A 22291-nucleotide genomic window follows, 5' to 3' on the forward strand; every position below is an offset into this window, starting at 1 on the left:
ATTGGCTGATGTTAATGCGTGCAGATGTGTGAGTTTGTTGCTGAGGGAGCTTATATCTTTGCTCTGACATTAGACAATTATTAACATGCAGGCTGCTGGATTGCTTGACCTTTTCCGGACGCTTCTCACCTGTCCCCTCTTGTTTAAACAAGGGCTCCACGATATGACTTGAAGGAACTAGCCGAGCTCCCTCTCAGGCATAATGAATCACACTGTTGGAATCATGTTTGCCTTGTCCCCATGACACATATCCTTTTCCGGGGGAGCCTGTGATATTTATTGGTGGCTAAGGGGTTTATTTATTAGATCGTCTCTGCCGGCGTTGAGTTAGATTCACGCTCCCTGTTGATAAGCTTTACGTAGCTCTCTATATCACACAGGATAACTGCCTGTTCATTGTTGTTCCAGTATTAGCAAGCAAAAAGGGGAGGGCTTAATGAGCCTTGCAGAATTCGATTCTTGCAAATACCGCTATCAACTTGATAACCTAATGGTTCACATAATGAAAACAGGGTATAAACCGAAGCCCAGCAGAGATCCCAGCTTGTAATATTAATTTCAAATGGAGCTGAATTACTGTAAAGATTGTATATTAAAATCTTATTAAAAACTCTACAGTATGTGTAGGATTTCCCCTATTACCATATCATTGGGAAGATGTTATGATACATTATAATGATTGCTAAAACATGTTTCTGTTACTGTTACTGTACAAATGCAGCGTGAGTTGTGAGCTTGTACATCTGCTATTTTTGCTGCAGGTGGGCACCATCGTTCAGTATATATCATGCTTAAGGTCTCCTAAAAAATGATTGCATCTAACAATCTCTGCACTGTTGCCAAAGAAACCTTACATCCTTATGTCATTAGCGTGTTCGTTTCAATTGACGGTGTGTTTTTGTAGGCTGAATGTTGCTGCAATTATAAGTGTGTTAGACCTCCCCTTTATATAAGCACCCTCCCTGACCTGTCATGACAGCGAATTATCTCTTCATCGTCAAGGTCTTAGCACTTATACAGACGATTACCAATCTCTCATTTATGGCATTGCGATTTAGAGGATAGCTTTTGCTAGATATTTTGAGACTATTTTGTTTACTCATGGTGATGATGGAATGTCAGGCATTTAGATTTAAACAATTAACTCAATTTAGTTTTCTATGAGTATTGCATGCGCATACCATTATTCGCTTCGAGTCAACCGACACATTCTCCAGTGTCAGTCGACTCGTCTGTGTGATTTATTGATTCAATGGGTTTCCGACCTGTTTAAACATATCATTATCACAACGACAAAGATTATCATCGTTATTTGCTTCATTATGGTTTATACAGAACTGTGTAAATGTGCATATTCCTCTTGCACACATGGCTTCCTACACATTGTTTCTGTCAGATTTGTATGGTGAATTACTCACAGCAAAGTAGGGATTCACACAGTGTCTTGCCTTAGGGCATTTAAATGCAACTGGGGATTTAATTTGTGAATTTCACAAGGTCAAAATATTGCAGGTCACCCCCACCCCTCTCTCTCTCTCTCTCTCTCTCTCTCTCCCCCCCCCCCCCTCTCTCTCCGCTCCCCCGTGCATGAATCCTGCCAGTTTCATGGATGCCAGTTTCACAAGGCATCCATAATCTTCCATTTGATTGTTAATTGTGTGTGTGTGTGTGTGTGTGTGTGTGTGTGTGTGTGTGTGTGTGTGTGTGCGTGCGTGCGTGTTTTTTTTTTTTTTTTTTGGGGGGGGGGGGGGGGGGTATGGGGCATTGTAGTTAGTAATTAATATCCTTCGTGGTCTGTAACTCTACTGCGGCAGTAGATTTGGCAGTAGTACTGCCAACTATTTGTTTGCTGAATATCAAAGAGTGTCCTTATTTTTACGGTTTCTCAGCAAAGCCCAGCAATTGCTGCACTCTTGGCTTTCATCATATTTCAGTAGCCACAGGGCTTTTTGGTCAGAGGGATATGCAAATTTATTTTGATTCCTAAATACATTTCGGTTAATTATGTGGCTACAATTCTTCTGATATTGCTTTCATAACATGCAGGCATCACAGCAACTACACCTATCCTGTCAGCATACCCACAGCAGAGATAGGCCTACATCTGCTTTTTAAGAGATTTAAACGGTTGTTACACACCAAACATAGCAGATCTACAAGCTCCCAATGTGTTGCAGTGTGGCGTGTTGTGAGTTTGCAGATCTACTATTTTTGGTACACGACACAATGAAGAACCATGTATAATTGAGGCAATGCTACAGTAGTTGCGCGACAATGAAGCAGATCTACATAAGCTGCCACGTGCCGATCTGCAAGTCGAGCTTGTAGATTGTCTGTTTTCGATGTGTGACACGATGCACAACGAGCATAAATCAGGCATTGGACTGACAGAGGCCGCCCTCTCATGACTCACTGGTTGCCCAATGGCGGTGTCATGCCATTGATGCCAAACATTTCCTCCTCTGAGCTGTTATAGCTAAGAAGAGTAAAGAGTAAAGACCCTCGGTCACGCACGCATGCACGCACGCACGCAAGCACACACACAGTCACACACACAATCTATTGACAGATGATCCTTCCAATGACAGGTTTTTCTATGTCGCTGGCACAGGGATTGTGCTGCATTTTTTTTCCCCCACTGACTGATGTCTGCTTCAAAGCCAAAGTCAGGGCAAGCCAGGGCTCTGATGCAGAAGTCTACACCGCAAGCATCATTTCGTTCTGTACTTGTATGGAATGACAATAAACCCCTTGATCACTGCTCTGTACCCCTCCCCCAGTGTAAAAAATCTGTTAATTCTATTGAGTGTTTCAAAATGATAGAACCTCTCAATTGCTCGCAATATTAAAGAGCGTCTCTTTCATTTCTCATTTTTGCAGTGGAGATGAAATTCACTTTTATTTTATTCTATTGTATTGTTTTCTGCATTACAGTTGAGCTGAAGTTTAATCTGGACCAGTATGTGAACAAGCGCTACCCAGGCCTGGTGAAGATTGTGAGGAACAGCAAGAGAGAGGGTCTGATTCGAGCACGGATTCACGGCTGGAACGCGGCCACTGCCCCCGTCGTGGGTTTCTTTGATGCGCACGTCGAATTCAACGCCGTCTGGTAAGAGAAAGGTCGTGTGTTTTACAACACTGGGTTTCACCTTTTTTTCCACAACCACTCCTTACCTTCGCTGTTGACTGTGGGGATTTTCATGTTTTCAAACGCAGTGCATGTCATCATTAATGAATAACTGTGAAATATGCACTGTGTTGTCTTGCCTAAGCGTTTTGATGTAGTGCCAGGCCTGGTGGTGAATATATTCCCTGGTAAATTCTACCTGAGGCAGCACTTTTCAATAGAATGACCCCTATTATGAACAAGCTAATAAGCTCTCTCCCCCTCGATCACCCTCTACACCTCCCTTTCTAATCTGTGAATAAGGGCCAATGGGTCGGACTGGGCGAAAAGACATCTTGTTTAATGGCACGTCCTGTCCAGCAATAGGCCTATACGTGTAGACCACTGAGACAGAAGAACATTGTGTCTTATGTGTGGGAAATAATTAGACAGAGAGAAAGTGCGAGACTGGGGAAGGGGGAGAAACAAACATGCTTTTATTACATTGTTTTTCCTCTGTGATTCCTGGCTTTCAGGCTTTCTGGCACGTTATGAAATTACTTCTGGGGGTCTCAGCCCAATGTCTGGGCTGCCACTTAGGTGTTGCCACCAAAACAAGTTGCTCAAATGCGTGTAATTGGCACCTAATTTGAGCCTGTCACCCAAATCCTGTCTGCATTTGAAGATGGAGCTGGAAGCTGCCTGGCAGTGGAAGGCAGATGGGGTTGTGCATTGTTCGTGCGTGGTGTGGTGTGTACGTGCAATGGGGGCGTCTTAGTTAAACGTTTGTTGGCTTATAAATTGTTTACTGCTATGTGTATGAAGCGGAGGAAGGGATTGCCAAAATGATTTTGCCAAAGATTTCAGCGCTTTATAACATATGTGATGAGAATATATATATTTTTAAATGTAGGCTATAGTACAGTACATGAATACAGGAATGCCAGGCGTACACATGCCAGCACAAATGCCAACAAAATGTCAATTATAAAACAGATAGTTCTGGTCCTTGATTTGAGCTGTGTTCAAAGCCATTGTAAACTGTTAAACACACACCTGAGACCACATTAGATCAGTTACAGTATTATCGTGCCAAACGTCTTTTTTTTCATTTTTTTTTTTTCATTTTGATTTAGAAAAATGCCATGCAATTGCTCAATATTGATTAATTAAAAGTTGCAATGTTTCTAACATCACTGACTTGAACATAGCCTAGACTGTGGTTTCACATCACATTTACAGGTGTAAAGAAGTGCACATGGTTGAAATTAGGTTTTGTGCAAGCTCCATCATCTTTGTTGTTTTCAGGAAGAGAAAAATAAAAAGAAGAGGGGGGAGGGCAGGGAGAGCAAGGAGAAAGCAAATCAAACAGCTTCTAAAATCACTGTTAACCGTGACCTTTTGGGGCCTTATATTAGCCAAACGGGCACACGGCCAAGTTCAAACCTGGTGTCCGCTGTGCAGCCGAGCAGGTCAGTCACAAGACCATGAACTTTGACACTCTTTGTTAAAGGGCTTGTATGCGCCATGTTCCTTGATCCTCGCCTGTCTGTGCTGTGGGGTATGTGATAGGCTCAGTGGAAACAACAGTATCAAGCAAAGCCAGGCAGCAAACAGGCAGCGACACCGAGAGAGGATTGCATTATTGGCCCAAGCATCATGTGCTGGTGCATCATGCACTGGTGCTGCTGATGGTAATTGATACCCCGATGGTTCCCTCATCTGTTCCCCCATCTGCTCTTTGTTCAGAAAACGGAAGTACATCTTTGCCTCTCTGCCATGCACACACACACACACACACACACACACACACACACACACACACACACACACACACACACACACACATGCGCGAGTGCACCCCTGTTGCCTCAAATTTGGATGAATACATCCTCCTTTTGCCAACTTATGCCCACCAAAACACACTCGCACATACACAAGCACACACATACACATTCAGGCAGACCTTTCGTTACATGTCAAGGTATGTTTGGTAGTCGGTGCACATCTGCTGCAGTCATGCGGTACATGCATCACTCACACATGTACACAAACATACCACCCCGCATACCCCTTTGACAACATGATAGATTACATTTTGCTTGTTGTTGCTTCACATTATTGCTTCACCTGAATAGAAGCTGAGCCCCTGTTTTGCTTCTCTACTTTTGTTTTAATTTCACAAAATCTAATTAACACCAAGGATTTCATTTTGTAGAGATGGGTTTCTATCTCAGTAAAAGCCTGTGACAATGGATGATAAAATACAGTAGTCCCTTTGTTGTTGTCTACATGTACTATATTAACAGGTGTGTGCGTGCCTGCATGCTTGCACGCACGTGTGTGTGTGTGTGTGTGTGTGTGTGTGTGTGTGTGTGTGTGTGTGTGTGTGTGTGTGTGTGTGTGTGTGTGTGTGTGTGTGTGTGTGTGTGTGTGTGTGTGTGTGTGTGTGTGTGTGTGTGTGTGTGCGCGCGCACATACAGTACATTATCTGTATGCATGCACGTACAGTATGGGGCAGCTCCTGTGTTTGCAGAATCTACAGATATAAAATGCATCATGTTGCCCTTTCGTAATATACAACTGTCCCAACACTATGGCTGCCCTTATTGAAATAGATTCACTAGTGGTATCTACCTACCACGTCCCTTTGTTACAGTGAGGAAGTCAACCTATTTATCATTATATGATTATTCACTGTATGGCACATGCAGTGATAAGTGAGATGGATGAGGCCTCAGGCTCTTCATGGTCCTGAGCCATTCTGAATGACCTTGTACACACAGTCCGCAGTGGAAAAAACCTACTTGCATGTTTTACTTAGATAAGTACCAATACTGCAATATAGAAATACTCTGTTACGACTCGAGTATATAGTATCGGCATCAAAATGTGCTTAAAGTACCAAAAGTAAAATGTCACAATTGTGACATTTTATTTGATGATTAATTGTCACAGAAATACAATTGTGATGACATTTCAGCATGAGGTCTAAATGGAAACAAGACCACACGGACTTGATCGCAGTTAATGGCCTAAATGGAAACAAGACTGCAAAGGCCAATCAATCAATCAATCAATCAATCAATCAAACAAACAAACAATGGCCCGGTTTCCCAAAGGACACATGGTGTAAGAGGTATGGTGTATTTAATTGCAGGCTGAATTTAATAATATTTGGACTGTTGGACAGCTGAAATTAGGCTCTCTTTACTTAAAAAAATAAATATATATATATATATATATATATATATATATATATATATATATATACATATATATATATATAATTATATTTATGTATGTGTGTGTGTGTGTGTGTGTGTGTGTGTGTGTGTGTGTGTGTGTGTGTGTATATATATATATTTATATATATATATTATATTTATGTATATTTTTAAGAGAGCCTACTGTCAGCAGTCGAAATGTTATTAAATTAAATTTCAGAATGGTAGACCTGAGGCCTACCTTTGCGTGGCACTTCTATGCACGGAATGTCTATGTTCACAGGCTTCTGTGTGCGGCCTAGAGGGCATCTGAGCATGTGGTACAACATACCTCTTACACCATGTGTCCTTTGGGAAACCGGGCCAATGGCTATTAGGCTCAACAAAAGTTGCACAGTAGATATGACAAAATAAATGGCATATTTAATAACTTGATACGTTTTGTAAATGTGCGTGCGTGCATCCGTGTGCATCCGTGCGTGCGTGCGTGCGGCCGTGTGCGTGGGTGAGTACAGTAAGATCCCCAAACGTATTATTTAACATCATTATGAAAGTGTACACTCTCATATTAACACTGAGGTGCAAAATGCAAATACACAAATAATGGATTGTGCTCGCTAATAGCATCATGAATTGCATATAAATCTCCCCATCTAAAGATCCGATTCACAAAAGATGTTGTTCTAATGACATGCGGTTAGAAACATGCCCATGAAGAGTGCAGTTTTGCTTCATTTTGTGAAAGTTTGGGTGAAACAACCCTTATGAATTTGCTTCAGTTATCACTACCTCTCTAGTGGTAGTTGGTGGTGACCTAATAACTTCCACTGCATGTGGCTATTAGCGCTGTTGTTTGTGAATTGGAAATTGTTTTGCAGTGAGGCTCATTTTCCTAGAAATAGGCTGATGTTGTGCCGAATGTGTGGCTAATTATTAGCAAATTTAAATACGGTATGTGCAAATAGCACTGGAGCACAGAGACACAGCGTAATTAGTGTTGCATTTCACATTTTGCGGTTTCTTTTAGAATGACACAGTTTCTATATTTTTGCGTACTGTAGGTTTAGTGGGCGCAAAAGCTGTGCAATGCCTTTGTGAATTTTCTCCTGATGATTTTACTGTGTGTGTTGCAGTCGCTATATTCCTACGGTCGTTTGTTGCATTTGCAGTGGAATTGTTGATTTGCATTGCAGTTAATACAGACATAATTTCATCATACTGTTAGTGTACAGTGCACTTTACAACTGCTTCAGTTTTCTATGAGAGGCTCCCACTTCTCGCATAATTCGGTGTCCAAGCAGTGAAGCACTGTCAGTTGTTAAGGTGTTATACAAAGATACAGATATGCAGTTATGTACAGTAAGTAATAGGAAACCCACACACTATCACAAATTAAGCTAGGGAGAGGCCTGGCTCACAATGTTGTAACAATGTAATAAGATACTTTCGTTGCTGAGTGCATGGTTCTGCAGCACATTATGCATGAGGCCATATACTCCTATTTTAAAGATTATTTAAAAAACATTTTGGCTTGATTATATAGTAATGTCAATGTGTAACGGCATCAAAGTGATAGTATAAGAACGGCTCTGAAATTATACTCAGGTTGCAAAACAGATTTTAACCCATGAGCTTATGTATCACATATGTCTTTCTTATAAATTGTATTTTTATTTTTGGGCACAAATGAATAAATTAGGGTTAAAGGAGGATTCCGGACCAACTCTTTTCTTACCTTAATCTGATGTTATAATATCCAAAAACGATTGGGTTTTAATGGCAGATAACCATTTTACGGCAGAAAAAGGACAAAACAATGGAGCGTATCTAGTCATTATGAAAGACAGATGTCATTAAAAAAAGACAGGAAAAGAAAATCTGCGGTGGGCTCAGGAGGGAGTTATGTCCTTTTTTACCTGTACCACTCGTTCTTGGATATAACATCAGATTAAGATAAGAAAAGGCTGTTGGTCCGGAATTCTCCCTTAAGTCTTTGACTGAGTTGAATACTCAGTCATTGATATTTGATAGATTGTTTATGAATTATTTGCCTTCTATCGTATTGTTTATCTCTGGCATCCAAAGGTGGGGTGAGAGATTATGTTTCAGCCCTATCAGTGAGTGTGTGTGTTTGTGTGTTTGTGTGTGCGTATGTGCGTACGTGTGTGCGTGCACTCACTCATGCGAGTCCAGAGCTGAATCAGACCTATCAGCGCCAAACATTTTGAGTATGCGTTTCCAGTAGGAAAAGGAAGACACTCCCTGAATTCTTCCAATCCGTCAGTAACAACTGTTATATATTTTTGTTCATGCATCACAGTAGACCTACCGCCATAGCACAATTATGAAGGAGTGAGCAATAGTAGATGCACATGGGTACGCGCTCCAACACACAAAGATACATGTGCATGCCTTCAATTGAGGGTGAGAGAGAGAGACACGAGGCAGAGGGAGAGAGACAGTGAGTTGTTGTGACAGGAAAAGGATGTCCAATGAAACCCTAAAGACCATCAATCATAAGTGTATTTCGGCACTATAGGCCTGCACCATACTGTGTGTGTGTGTGTGTGTGTGTGTGTGTGTGTGTGTGTGTGTGTGTGTGTGTGTGTGTGTGTGTGTGTGTGTGTGTGTGTGTGTGTGTGTGTGTGTGTGTGTGTGTGTGTGTGTGTGTGTGTGTGTGTGTGTGTGTGTGTGTGTGTGTGTGTGTGTGTGTGCGCGTGTGCGTGCGTGCTTGTGCGTGTGTGCGTGCGATATACTACAGCAGCAGGACTATATTCAACTGGCGGCCCGTGGGCCAAATGCGGCCCGAAGGGCACCCCCTTGTGGAACCCTTTTTTTAGGGCTAATGAAAGTTACAGGTATTGTGTGTGCGATATGAAGTGTGAGATTACCATAATGACAGTAATCCTTAATCATATTCTATCATATGTGTGTGTGTGTGTGTCGTTGACGCTCGTTAATGTCATGGCAATTATGTTTATGCACTGTCAAATAGGTCTACATGTTAACATGCGTGCGTCGGTGTGTGCGTGTTTAGCCACACCGCCAATCCGACCATCAAGTCTGAGTCAGTGTTCGGCAATTAAGCATTTTCATGATTTGAGCATGGCTGGCCAGTCAATTTGGACCAGTCCTAATCATGCTTGGCCAGAACTCCCCATTCTATACAGCCTAATAAATACTTGATAATAGGATTTTTTTCACGTGAATCCCTATTATGGTAACTTTTCTGGTGTGCAATGCAGCAAATTCCACAACCATTTTAGTTCATGAGGGGGTAACGAGCAGTGCAGCAGTGGAGTGACAGTGGAGTCTCATTTCCAAGATCGGCTTTGCCTTAATACGAGGATATGAGATCATTGCTTATGGTTAATGTGATATTGCATCAAGTAAATGTGTGCAATTTATCTCCTCCGCCACCCACACAGACACACATGTGTGCATGCGCACACACACACACACACACACACACACACACACACACACGCACACGCACACGCACACGCACACACACATCGATGGCTGTGACATGTGCTCGTCCATTTTAGCTGTTCTCTCTCTCTCTCTCTTTCTCTCTCTCTCTCTCTCTCTCATTGTCACACTCTTTCTCTGTTGGTTGAAATGAATAGCATTAAACGAATGGCAGTGATTGTAATGAGAGACCAACTGTTCACAGGTGCATGGATGGGGAGCTAGATAAATGCAAATACATTTATATTGTTTCGTTTTTTTCTTCTTCCCTAAATTCTGCTGTAGGCCTATTGCAATCTGCCGCTTTATTCATGATTACTGATTAGCGGTTTAGCCAGAAGCGACTACCCACTGAGTGTGTGCTGCAGATAAGAGAGCTTCTCTCGTCACGGCGAGGCTTATAATGAAATACGTGGTTCAGAGAGCGGCTCCTTGATGACTTGAATGGTGGGCAAATTGCTCAGCTACTTTGTGACCTATTGAACTTTGGCTTTGATTTAGAGTGAGTCATAGAATAGAATAGAATAGAAAGAAAGAAAGAAAGAAAGAAAGAAAGAAAGAAAGAAAGAAAGAAAGAAAGAAAGAGAAAAAGAAAGAGAAAGAAAGAAAAAAAAAAGTTCCTCTCAATCATTAAGGATTATCGTTTTTATTCTTAATCCGTTTTTGAATCTTTGGATGTTGAGTGTATTGAGTGTATCTGTGCTATCTATATTTATCCTGGCCGATGTCAACTGTGCTATTGTTTTAATGAATTGCATTTTTATAGTGCTTTTCCAAGTGCTCAAAGCGCACATTCACACACCAATGGTGGCAAGCTCACCAACCAACTCATTGGAGGCAATGTAGGGTTCAGTGTCTTGCCCAAGGACACTTCGACATGTGGACAGGAGGAGCCGGGATTCGAACTGCCGACCCAGGGATCATTGGACGACCTGCTTTACCTCCTGAGCCACAGCCCCCTTGATGCAGAGTTTTAAACTCTGCATCAAGGAGATTTCCTTCTGTCCTCGAGAGCTGGGAAATATCTATATTTTTTAGCTAAAGTGAAACTCTAGCTCACTGCGGTTGACTGGCTGTAGCTCTAGTATGGTTTCCATCCGTCTAGGAAAGCGGGGGAGGATGCAACAGCTTACACAGTGAGTGTGTGCTTCACAGAGCACACAGAACCCAGGCATGTTTCCAAAAACAGTGAAAAACGATGACACATATTTATGGTGCCTTTACAGTGGTATCACACAAAGTAGTATGAAATCTTAGCTCGACACAGGATAAACCTTTTTCATGCCTCTACATCACAGAGGTAGTCAACTTCAAAAAGGCCTGACACCATATAGTGGAAGTGGTATCCGGTATAATAATATACAGAATATCAATTATTATTATTCCGTACCTCTACCATCTTTGCATTCTTTTTTTATTGTGGCGGTTGGGGATTGGGCAATTCTAACATACCAGTATGCTCATTGCTCCTGTATAAGGTCTTGCCGATACAGTATAGTCAAAGAAGGCAGAATGCATAGCTGACTGGATGATCTGTAAAGTCATTAATGCGCTTGAAAATGGCTATAGGCGATGGAGGCTTAGCTGTTCCACAAAGGCTTGTCTCTCACACGCTCCTATACAGTATGTGAGTATGGCGCTGCCTGTATGCTCGTGCGCTGTACATCCCATAGCATTTTGGTCGCAGAGGCACACATGTGGCATCATGTTGACACGTGTATCATTGAAGCTCATAAATGGAAGCTACAGCATAGCATGTCAAAATGAAATCTCCACCCTTCTGCGTTGTGCGACGGACAGTTCACATAGTTCACGGCGAATCCAGTGAAACGAAAGAATTACTAAAGAGGATCTATTTTCATCACTCTGGGGGCCTGATGGTCTCAGGGCATGGTTGTGAATGCAGCTAGATTCCATTATTTGATAGTTTCTATGTTTGAGAAGCTTTCCCCAATTCAAGATGAGTCACAAGGTAATTCCATTATTCTAGAGGGGGTAAGTAAATAAAAATTGAAGTTGTAATCTCAAAGGCGATGTGCAGCTGAGCACTCTGAAGGTAGAGGACAAAGGTAGGGCAGATAGCAAAGCGTCCTCAGACACCATGTTGAATGGAGTACACAGGCGCTGAGATCACAGGGATGTTTATCTTGGCGTACTGTATGATGTGCTTCTATGAGATGACCATGTGTTTGTTTAAAGGTAGGGGAAGTGTGTGCTCAGCTTGATTTAAAGCCATCCTAAGATACATGCCATTAAACATGATATTCAGTGAGATAGAAGGAGTTCATATTTCAAGACACGATAGAATAGGATAACATATTAATCCAAAACCAGGGTGTTAACAGCAGCAAAGAGTAAACTAGTGTGCAATAAAACATACATCAATAGTTACAGGAATAACCTACAGTATATTCACTTTGTCTTGCACACACACACTTTTACTCCCCCCCCCCCCCCCCTCCCCCCTCATATGTTATGCAAAACATCCCCAGGGGGGGATGCACCATTGTGCATTCTGATCCAGTCTATGATTCTGATAGCCTTTGGGCTAATAAACATTTTACTGAGATCTGATCAGGCTCACAGTTTCAAAAAGGTTTCAGCCATGGCGTTTGAAATGGAAGTCTCCCGCACCATGCTCCTCTTCCTATAGAGCACTGAAGTCTGACAAATTATTTTACACATCCTACCTGGGTCGTGTTTTTTTTCCCCCGTTCTGAACTCCCATAGATATTTTTTTAAATATTGCGTCAAATAAGAACTGTGTTCCAAAATAAACCAAATTTTCCCGGCGGTTTGACTTGTATTGAAATGAAGAATCAACTGACTGCAACAAGACGCTGATGTTACTGATGTTACTAAATTTGTTAAAGTTTGGCCAGTAACAGATTGTATTAAATACATGTATGAGTGAGTGACTGAGGGCTGTGCACAGCCTCACATTGAGGTCAGGCCAAAGGGAGATAATGATTGCTTAGTCAAGTGACTCCCATCTCTTTATTATAACCCCCTCCTTTTTTCCCCCAACCTGTACGTATATTACAGTTACATATTACAATATATTTTGTGTTTATGTTTCATGTCATGATTATGAATTGAATACCCAGGACCGAAAGGACTTTTTTCAGTGATATCCATTTGGACTAAGTGTCTTACTGTACTACCGTTTACACTTCTGCCAATAAAGTATTCAATCAATCAATCAATCAATCAATCAACCAACCAATGAATCAGATAAGACTCTTCAAACTCACACTCACATTTGCATTCATTCTACCCTTCTAGTATTGGCATTTGCAGTAATATTAATACACAAAACACAACCACTTAGGATAGTGAATGTTTATTGAGAATATGCACTGACTAATGCTTTGCTCTTTGTTCCTGGAAGGGCAAAAGATGGTGTTGAGGGTGGATCCATCTTTATGCAGATAACCATACCAAGAGGCTTGATTGATGGGGGGATTAGGAAATGTGTGGTTGATTTAACTAAATTCAGAGTGCTGTCCTCCCCTGTGTGCATTTATTGGTTTGGTCCACCACTATACGTCTCCTGCATGTGTCATTGTAGGACGTCTGTTAGTTGAGTTCACTTCCTGTTGTGTTACACGTTATTTTCATTTCATTCTCATTCATCTGCTGACCTCTTAGGCCCTATATAACTTGTTTGGTTTTTGTAATAATTAGTTACTCTTTTAAATTAAACAAACCTTGAGTTTGAAAACCTGTGTTACCTTATTCTTTGACTGCTTGGCCCCTCACACTGACTATCGTAAACAATACAGAGCCACCTCCCCGACAGTTACACTGCTCTTCTAGACCAGTGGTTCCCAACCTTTTCAGGCCAAAGCATTTGCGGGGGTCCCCAGCCAAAAAGGTTGAGAACCCCTGCTCAACATTAATCCAGTCGTTTCCCGCACGTCGGACTATTGACATGTCGGAAAAGCGTACGCACCCCGATATCTTAAGATTAAGCGACCTATGATTCATTGGTTGCTATGCCAGCTCTTCTGATTTAAAGGGAGCTAGTGAAATTTTCTGTTTTCTCCATTTTCTTTATAATTTCTTATGTATATTTATTAATTAGGCATAAAGTACATTGCATAAAGGGGTTGAATCATAGGGTTTAGAATCTGAGTGATCTGATAGATCATATTTTGTACAGATATTTAATTACAGTAAATGCATAAAAAATAAGTTTAATAAAATAACTTAATTACAAAAAGCATGGAGTTCCCTGCAGGCACTAAACTAGACGCACAAGGGAACCGATGCATGTCATAAAAGTAGATCAACAGAGGAACTATCAAATATCAGCGACAATAATTTGCCACACTAACAATCGGCCGATGCTTAGCATAAGTGGGAGCCCCTCGAAAACGAGATGGTACATCTCAAGGGGTCTTTTTCCTAATAAAGAAACTTTAATCATCATAAGTCCTAATATCCCTGCAGAATTCTTTATTGTGGTTATTATGTGAAATTCAGTTCTGCCAAAGGTACTGCTTCATTCCTAGTGTACCAGTTTGTATCTATAATTACAGAAAGGTATTTCCTCTATGGTATTATGAAAACAATAATAGTTCAGATTTAAGGCTTTATTTGTCCCAAATTGGAAATTTGCATAAAACACAATGCATACTCGTGTATGGTATTTTGAAAGTAGGGGACATGAAAAAGAATACGTCTTTCATGTTTTTCAAAATGAGAGAGAGATGGCAACTTGGCAAGACCTGCTGCCATAATGTAGAAGGAGATCAGCCGGAGAATCAGAGAAGCAGGGGTGGTATAGAGTGTCGCAGTCCCGCCCACTTTCATGATGACGACAGGCCCGAAAAAGAATGTCCCATGCATTTTTCCCATAGACTTTTCAAAAAGTATTAATTTAAAGATCTGTAAGCCTCGGACAAAGCCAACTTGGATCGTGACAAATCTTGACAATAAACACAATATTTTGGGCCGAAGAAAAAAGAAAAGAAAAACAACAACAAAAGTGTTGTACCCTGCCCTTTTTTCCTAGTATTGAGAGCAATTGAAAGGGTTTCATTTCGGTGTATAATCCATTAGTTATTCATAATTTGGGTTGTTTTTGCTAGTCGATGTATAGAGGCATTTATCGGTTCATCGTTGGTTTTGTGTATACACTATACACATAGTGTTATTATACACCTGACGTACTGTATATGAAGGTCCTTCTATCTATTCTGTAGTAACAGCTACAGTATTTAGCCTACCTCTTAATTACTGTGTTGCTGAAGTGTGAGTGTCTGTATTACTGTATTATAGCACACGGCTCAAGTACTTTTATCATATGCTGAAGAAATCCTGCATCATCCATGACAACATAAAGCTGCATATCTTTCCATAAAATCCCACCATTCTAGCTATGTAGTTTGCCCTATCAGAATCTACACGGTGGGGAGATAAAGGCTCCTCCTTGTGCCTTGTTGTCAACAGACACATTGGGGTGATGTCTTCAGAAATAAGGAATCATTTTCGAAGTATTGCTGCTAGCATAAGACGTGTGTGTTGCGCAGTGCTTTAACACAGTCACTGTTTTATCCACACTTTTGGTCATTCTTAAGTAACATTATATCCGTAATGCTCCCATACAGCACACTGAAGGGATGCTGTGGGATCCACTTGCTGTTCCATTAACAAGAATGACTGACAGCCATTGCCAACTGAGAAGTTTCATTGCGATACTGGTGCAATTTCAGAGAGCTGTTTAACACTATGGAATAGCATTGGGAGAATAAATTCAAACTAATTCATTCCCATAATCTCACAATGCAAATTAATTAGTGCAAAATGGTTTGTATTGTCAGGGATATGTTTGATATTATGTGTAGAATAAATTATATTTTGTGTTCCAGAATGAATTGTGCGTGAGAAAAAAGTTTTCACTATGTGTTTGTCAATGTAATCAAACTAGACCGGTGCCCGGCTGTAGAGCACCGAGTCGATAATGATGGAAGCACCACCCGGCTATACCCGTTCCACCCATTTGTCTGTATCCCTTTTAGGCCCATGTATATGGAGATTTCTGTATCTGTCTCTCTGTGTCTCTTTATTCCTATGGAGTTCTAAATGTCAGGCATGCCCAAATATGGAGTGTTGTGAAGTCAGAACAGGCCAGCTCCATATTTGAAGCATGGGCCCTGTCCAGAGCCCGGACAAAGGCCTTTTGTGGTGGTTCTGGACACCGTGGGACCGACCAACTCGATACCGGGCACTGCACTCCTTGTGTGTGTCGACTTTGAAGTAGGTGGGGCTAACGCGGTTCTCGAGTTACGTGCATTACAGCCGTATGTACGTACAGACATACATGGAAGGGGCCATGTCATAGACATGGTGCATTTATACTGTGTCATAGATAGATGACTGAATGTTCTGAGTCAAATTACTAAAACTGAACTAAGAAACTAAACAATTGTAATGAAAATAATTGCATGACTAATTGCTAAAAAGGTTAACATTAAAAAATTTGCCACAGAATTTGTCATCAAAATTATATATTTTGGCCCCTTTGCAATGTCATAAATGAATGGCAGATGACAGTGTAAATCAATCTCAGATGAAGTAATTTATTTTATCATAGCTAATAGCTATTATACCAACGAGGTAAAGAGGAGACAGGGTCTTTCATCTGCCAATCTTTAAGAACAGTGATGGTGATGTACTTTTACTAAGCACTCCTGCTGTTATTAAATTATATTTTTTCTAAAGTACTGCTTCTCAGGGCCATATTTTACTGGCATTGCTACTTACAGTTCCATTTGGACCCATTCCCTCTGTAACCCCTGTCCCCTACCTTTATAGTGTGATAAGGAATAATTTTGCTTTTAGAAGATAAATGGCCCAGTCTTTACGAGGAAGAAAGTAGGAGGAAGAGGAAGAGAGCAGAGAAGGCAGTGGGCAGAGAGATACAGTGGTGGTTGAAAGTAGGCGAATATGATACAGAGAAGATGGAGTGTGGGTATAGATTTATCACATAAAACACGCAAATGCAGCTTCCATTTTTTCCCTAAGCAATTTGAATTCAGCACGATGTAAGTGTGCCCTTCAGACATTTACGCTTACATGATTTTTTTTAAATTGTATCCAGAGCGACTTGCTGTAGAGAGTAACCATCATTTCCTATAGATTTCCAACATTACAAGCAACCAATTGCAAGTACAACTTACAAGAGTACAACTTACAAGGGTCAGACACATAATTATACTTGTTTCCCCCGGCCAATATCACAGTGAATCTGGAGTGATCTGTGAAAGAGGGAAAGCTGGAAGAGGAAGCATGAGCAAAGAAGATGGGTGGATATGCTGTCTTTCTTCAGAGGAGGAAGGTGCGTGAGTGAGTAGCCAGACGATCAGAGACCTTCGCCTGACTGATATGGCTGGTGATCTAAATTCAGTATAGGCTAGAACAGCAGTGAGAATGGCTGCTGCCAAACCTATTCCCACTTCTTTGAAAACCAATCCTCAAGTCTTTGCATGACTTCTACTAGCCATTACACGAAACGGGTCTTTCAGATTTTTCATAATCCATCCTGATTGGCTAAGATTGGCTTCCAAATTTTACAGGACTGCTCCGTTTGAACGAAATGATGCAAATTATGAACACATTGTGTGATTTCTGTGACATTTTGCACGCACATTCCCACTAGGCAGAGGAAGAAATGCCATGAAATTTCTCAAATCAGCCTAATGGTGGCACTATAACTGGCCTATTCGTGTTTTTACCTCTAACTGCACTGATCTGTGTACAGTAAAACTTTGTATGCACACTCCCTAGAGGCCAAGGAAAAACCTTTGGCTTGTAAAATACATCTGCTTTTTATAGCGCCACCAAGAGGCCGACTTATGTAAATCAATGTTTTTGATATTTCTCCTTCAGATTTTATCGAACACATATGATGTGCACAGCATCCGATTGCAGTGAAACTGTGCTCCTATCCTGGAGACCTGTGCCTTTTTCTAGTTTAATCTCTGAATTGTTTCCATCCATCGAATTTAGATGTCACCAGACGTAGGCAGTAGGCAGAGATCTCTGATCGTTTGGATATGGGAGGGGTGTGTGTGTGTGTGTGTGTGTGTGTGTGTGTGTGTGTGTGTGTGTGTGTGTGTGTGTGTGTGTGTGTGTGTGTGTGTGTGTGTGTGTGTGTGTGTGTGTGTGTGTGTGTGTGTGTGTGTGTGTGTGTGTGTGTGTGTGTGTGTGTGCACACGTGCATGCTGGTGAAGGGGGTATAAGTCAAACGGTTCCTCAATCACAGAAAAATAACTCCTGGGTACTGACAATATTGTCACAGTGACTGTGTCCCTCTTTGTGTGGCTTGTACACAGCTAGAGCAACAAAGTGTTACAACCCTGAGGACGTATGTTTACATTTGTGGCTGTTAATTGTCTTTTGTCTGATTTCAAGTAGGTTGTGTGATTGGTGAACTGTGTGTATGATGGGTTCCAGTTTTATTGTGTCATGAATGGTGGACTGTGATTGAGTAGGAGGTGACCTGGTTGCTGATTGGCCTGGAGATGACAGCTTCTAGCATATAAGTAATAAATCATCTTTGGACTGTTAACCAGCATGTTGGTTATCCTTGGGTCATCCTTTGAAGGTTCCCCTAGGCTGGGGAATAATAAAAGGGAACAAGCTTGTGCGATATGACGAGGGAGGTCATTCCACAGCTTGGCAGCCTGGAGGAAAAATAATCTACAATAGGTTGCTTGGAGCATTGTTCAGGGTGTTGTAGGGAAGGCAGGGACAGATGTCCTGATCAAAGTGTGCAGAAAGGGTTGCAAAGGACTGGGAATGCCATGCCCTGGGTTGATTTTCAGTCATCACCTGCAGTGTTTTGGTTGCTGTTTTGGTTGCTGTTTTTGGAATGAGCACAGAAGTGTGCTAATTTTTTGCAGCTAAATTGCATTTTTGACGTTTTTCAATCTGAGTTTAAAGCGTTTCATAGCACGGAGTCAGCATTGTTGAGGGTTTTCAATTACATTCTATTGACCACTGACTAGTGATTCTGTGATTCTGCTGCTCCTTGATCTAAGCTCTGCATTTGACACTCTTGATCACCATAATCTTATTTCTCGTTTAGAGCTTTGTGTTGGTGTCAGAGATACCGCTTTAGCCTGGTTCTCATCCTATTTATCGGAGAGATGCTTCTCTGTTCAATTTGGTGACTTTGTATCGTCCTCCACCACCCTGTCCTCTGGATTCCCCCAGGGCTCGATCCTTGGGACAATTCTCTTCTCCCTATATCTCCTTCCCATTTTAAGAAGCATGGTATTTCTTATCACCTTTATGCGGATGATTCGCAAATCTACTGTATATGCCCCTTAAAAAGGACAGAAACGGCTCCCTGACACCTGCTTGATTGTCTAAGTGACATCAAGGCGTGGATGGCTCTAAACTTTCTAAGTGTCAACGAAAGTAAAACTGAGGTTATAGTGTTTGGACCTAGTGGTCCTGGTATCGTTCCCACTGACCAAGGTTCCATGCAGCCTTATGTCAAACCTGTGGTCTCTAACCTTGGCGTCAAATTAGATAACGCCCTTAAACTTGATAAACAGGTTAATGCGGTGGTTAGTTCAAGTTTTTATCACCTAAGGCTGCTTGCAAAAATCAAGTGCTATCCTTTAGCGATTTTGAGCGGGTTATCCATGCCTTTATTTCTACACGTTTGGACTACTGTAATGCACTTTATGTTGGTTTAAATCAAGCCTCACTTGCTCGACTCCAGCTAGTCCAAAACTCTGCTGCACGTCTGGAAGTCGCAGGCGTGAGTACTGTATATCACACATGTTTTGGCCTCCCTTCACTGGCTCCCTGTCCGTTTTAGAGTTGATTTTAAAATGTTATTTGTTTTTAAACCAATCTGAGGGCCAGCTAAATCTCAGGCTCACTAAGAAGACCCGCTTAAAGACCAGAGGCGACCGAGCCTTCTCTGTTGTAGCCCCCAAATTATGGAACTCCCCTCCCACGTCAAATTGGCCCCTTCCATCGAGACTTTTAAATCTCGCCTTAAGACCCACCTTTATACTTTGGCTTTTAATCCCGCTTGAGTTTCTTCGGTCCATGTTAATGTTTTATTTGAGTTTCTTCGGTCCATGTTAATGTTTTATTTGAGTTTCTTCGGTCCATGTTAATGTTTTATTTGAGTTTCTTCGGTCCATGTTAATGTTTTATTTCACTGTCTGACGCTGCTGTGTTTTGTACTTTTCAGTGATGTGTCTCAGTTGTTTCACTGTTTGTACTTTGTATTCTTGCTGTAGTTTGTTCTGTGTTGTAGCTATAGTGTATTTGATTTTATTTCTCCTGTACAGCACTTTGGAAACCCTGAGTTTTGAAACGTGCTATATAAATAAAGTGGATTGGATTGGGGAGAATTTTTTGATAGGTTGGAGAGCAAGTGCATGTGTTGTGCATTCTGGATCAGTAGGTCTAAAATAGACGCACATGGCCTAAATTATAGCCTGAAACTGTCCACCCCAGAAACATTATGCATACAAATAACAGTGAGTTGTGAAGCTGAAGTCCACTGCCTCCAGACCCACATGTACTGTACTGTTAGCTGCCCTTTGATGGAATCCCAGCAGAGCCATTCTCCTCTGTCTGCCTCTCATCTCTGTAAACTATTTGGACAAAGCTCCAATGGGAATAGACTGGACACATACCATCGTAAAGATTATGATTACTTTATTCAGTAACTCAAATCCTTGACTTTTTTTTGATAGATTTCCAGACCTCAACCTTGATGGAGGTTAATTAAGTATTATTAATAATTACTAATTCTCTCTCTCTCTCTCTCTCTCTCTCTCTCTCTCTCTCTCTCTCTCTCTCTCTCTCTCTCTCTCTCTCTCTCTCTCTCTCTCTCTCTCTCTCTCTCTCTCTCTCTCTCTATCTTTCTCTTGGTTGAGCATGCCTATTACAGAACAGTGGACAATCTTGAGGTGTTCAACTTAATGGTTTGAGGAGTATGTAATATTGTATATTTTTGCTGAATTGTTGTATCCTGCAAAGATTTAAACAAACGTGCATTTAGCTGGGACTTGCCACAGCTCAGCCGCTGCACAAGTGTCAGCTTTTGGTACTTTTGGAAAATGGGATGCTGATAGGAACTAGGAACCAGAAACTTTTGAACATAGATGTAATTTCCTGTATTCTGCTGCATCTATACAACCTCACAATGCGTTGTGAGCTTGTACATCTGCTATTGTCAAAGAAGTCTTGACATTAACTATTTTTCTAACAGAAATCTTGTTTGGGACAAAATATGTTCAGATGGTGGTCCACGATAAAATGCATAATAATTAGGTACTTGATATGAAAAGGTTAGAGAACTACTGCTCTATATGCTGTACCTGAACTTGATGGAAGTCACACATGCCTTACGCGCAGGCAAGCAAATGTTTTAACTCCTTGTCTCCATGCCCTTTTTCTCGTGTCTGTATAGGGCAGAGCCCATTCTGACCAGGGTGAAGGAGGACCACACCCGCATCATCCTCCCCGCCATCGACAACATCAAGTACAACACGTTTGAGGTGCAGCAGTACGCCAACGCAGCCCATGGCTACAACTGGGGTCTGTGGTGCATGTACATCATCCCTCCGCAGGAGTGGCTGGACAAGGGCGACGAGACAGCACCTATCAGGTGAGTTGCAGGAGAGAGATAGCGGATGAGAGAGAACTGAGCAGGGCAACTGCTGTGTATCATTATGATGACATCAGTATGTGCAATCATGCAGATGACTTGTCCCAATTTGTAACCACTTTCAACCTGGCGTCGCTGTTTTGAAAAGTTTGAACGTTTAGCTTTAGCAGATTGGCTATTTTTTTAAATGTTTGAATAGGGGTTAAATTTAAAAAAGCTTTCGCTCCGAAAGAATATATATTCAAAGATTTGTGCCGCATTTTTACGATTTTTCAAAAATAGCAGACCTACATGAGCGCTATGAGCTTGTAGATCTGCTATTTTTCAATAGCTAAAGTATAACACAATGCTTAGTTAAAACACCAAAAGGGTTTAGCGCCCAGAATGGGTTAAAACTATGCCTGACCGGGATCAATCAGACACATGGCAAGGTGGGTCTATATATACTGTATGTTGGTGGGATTCATAATCACACGTCGGAGAGGCTTATTGTCGGTATCCACCAGTGTGGGAGTCTATCCCCGTTTCACTATACGCTATAGACCCCTATAGACCCCTATAGACCCCTGGGAGATGGACTGCAGAGGTGGAGTGCAACACCTCAGCTCCCAGTATATTGCATGATTTGGAGGACCAGTCGTACTACTCATGCACTGAGTTGCAGGCTGCGCCTGGCATAGAACCCATTATCTTGTGGTCGAAAGGCCACACAAATATTTAATATTTACTTGCTTGAAGATCAAAATCGTGATCGGCATCGGTCCCAAACATGCATTCATCATTGATTGGGCCATCCATAATGGATGAGGGTGTGTGAAGATAAGACATATGCAG

General features: G+C 41.5%; 1 protein-coding gene across 1 annotated transcript in view; it reads left to right on the top strand.

Moving 5' to 3' along the window:
* Positions 1 to 22291, top strand: part of galnt9 (polypeptide N-acetylgalactosaminyltransferase 9) — a gene marked incomplete at its 5' end in the record, with an annotated part of 90775 nt that overhangs the window by 19889 nt on the left and 48595 nt on the right. Inside the window, 2 exons of the mRNA XM_080765755.1 lie at positions 2935 to 3109; positions 21260 to 21457. Of these exons, the coding sequence (XP_080621881.1) occupies positions 2935 to 3109; positions 21260 to 21457 (373 nt within the window). The remainder of the gene's footprint in view (positions 1 to 2934; positions 3110 to 21259; positions 21458 to 22291) is intronic.

Source organism: Protomyctophum bolini, assembly GCF_963924005.1.
Source record: "Protomyctophum bolini genome assembly, chromosome: 6".
Lineage (NCBI taxonomy): Eukaryota > Metazoa > Chordata > Actinopteri > Myctophiformes > Myctophidae > Protomyctophum > Protomyctophum bolini.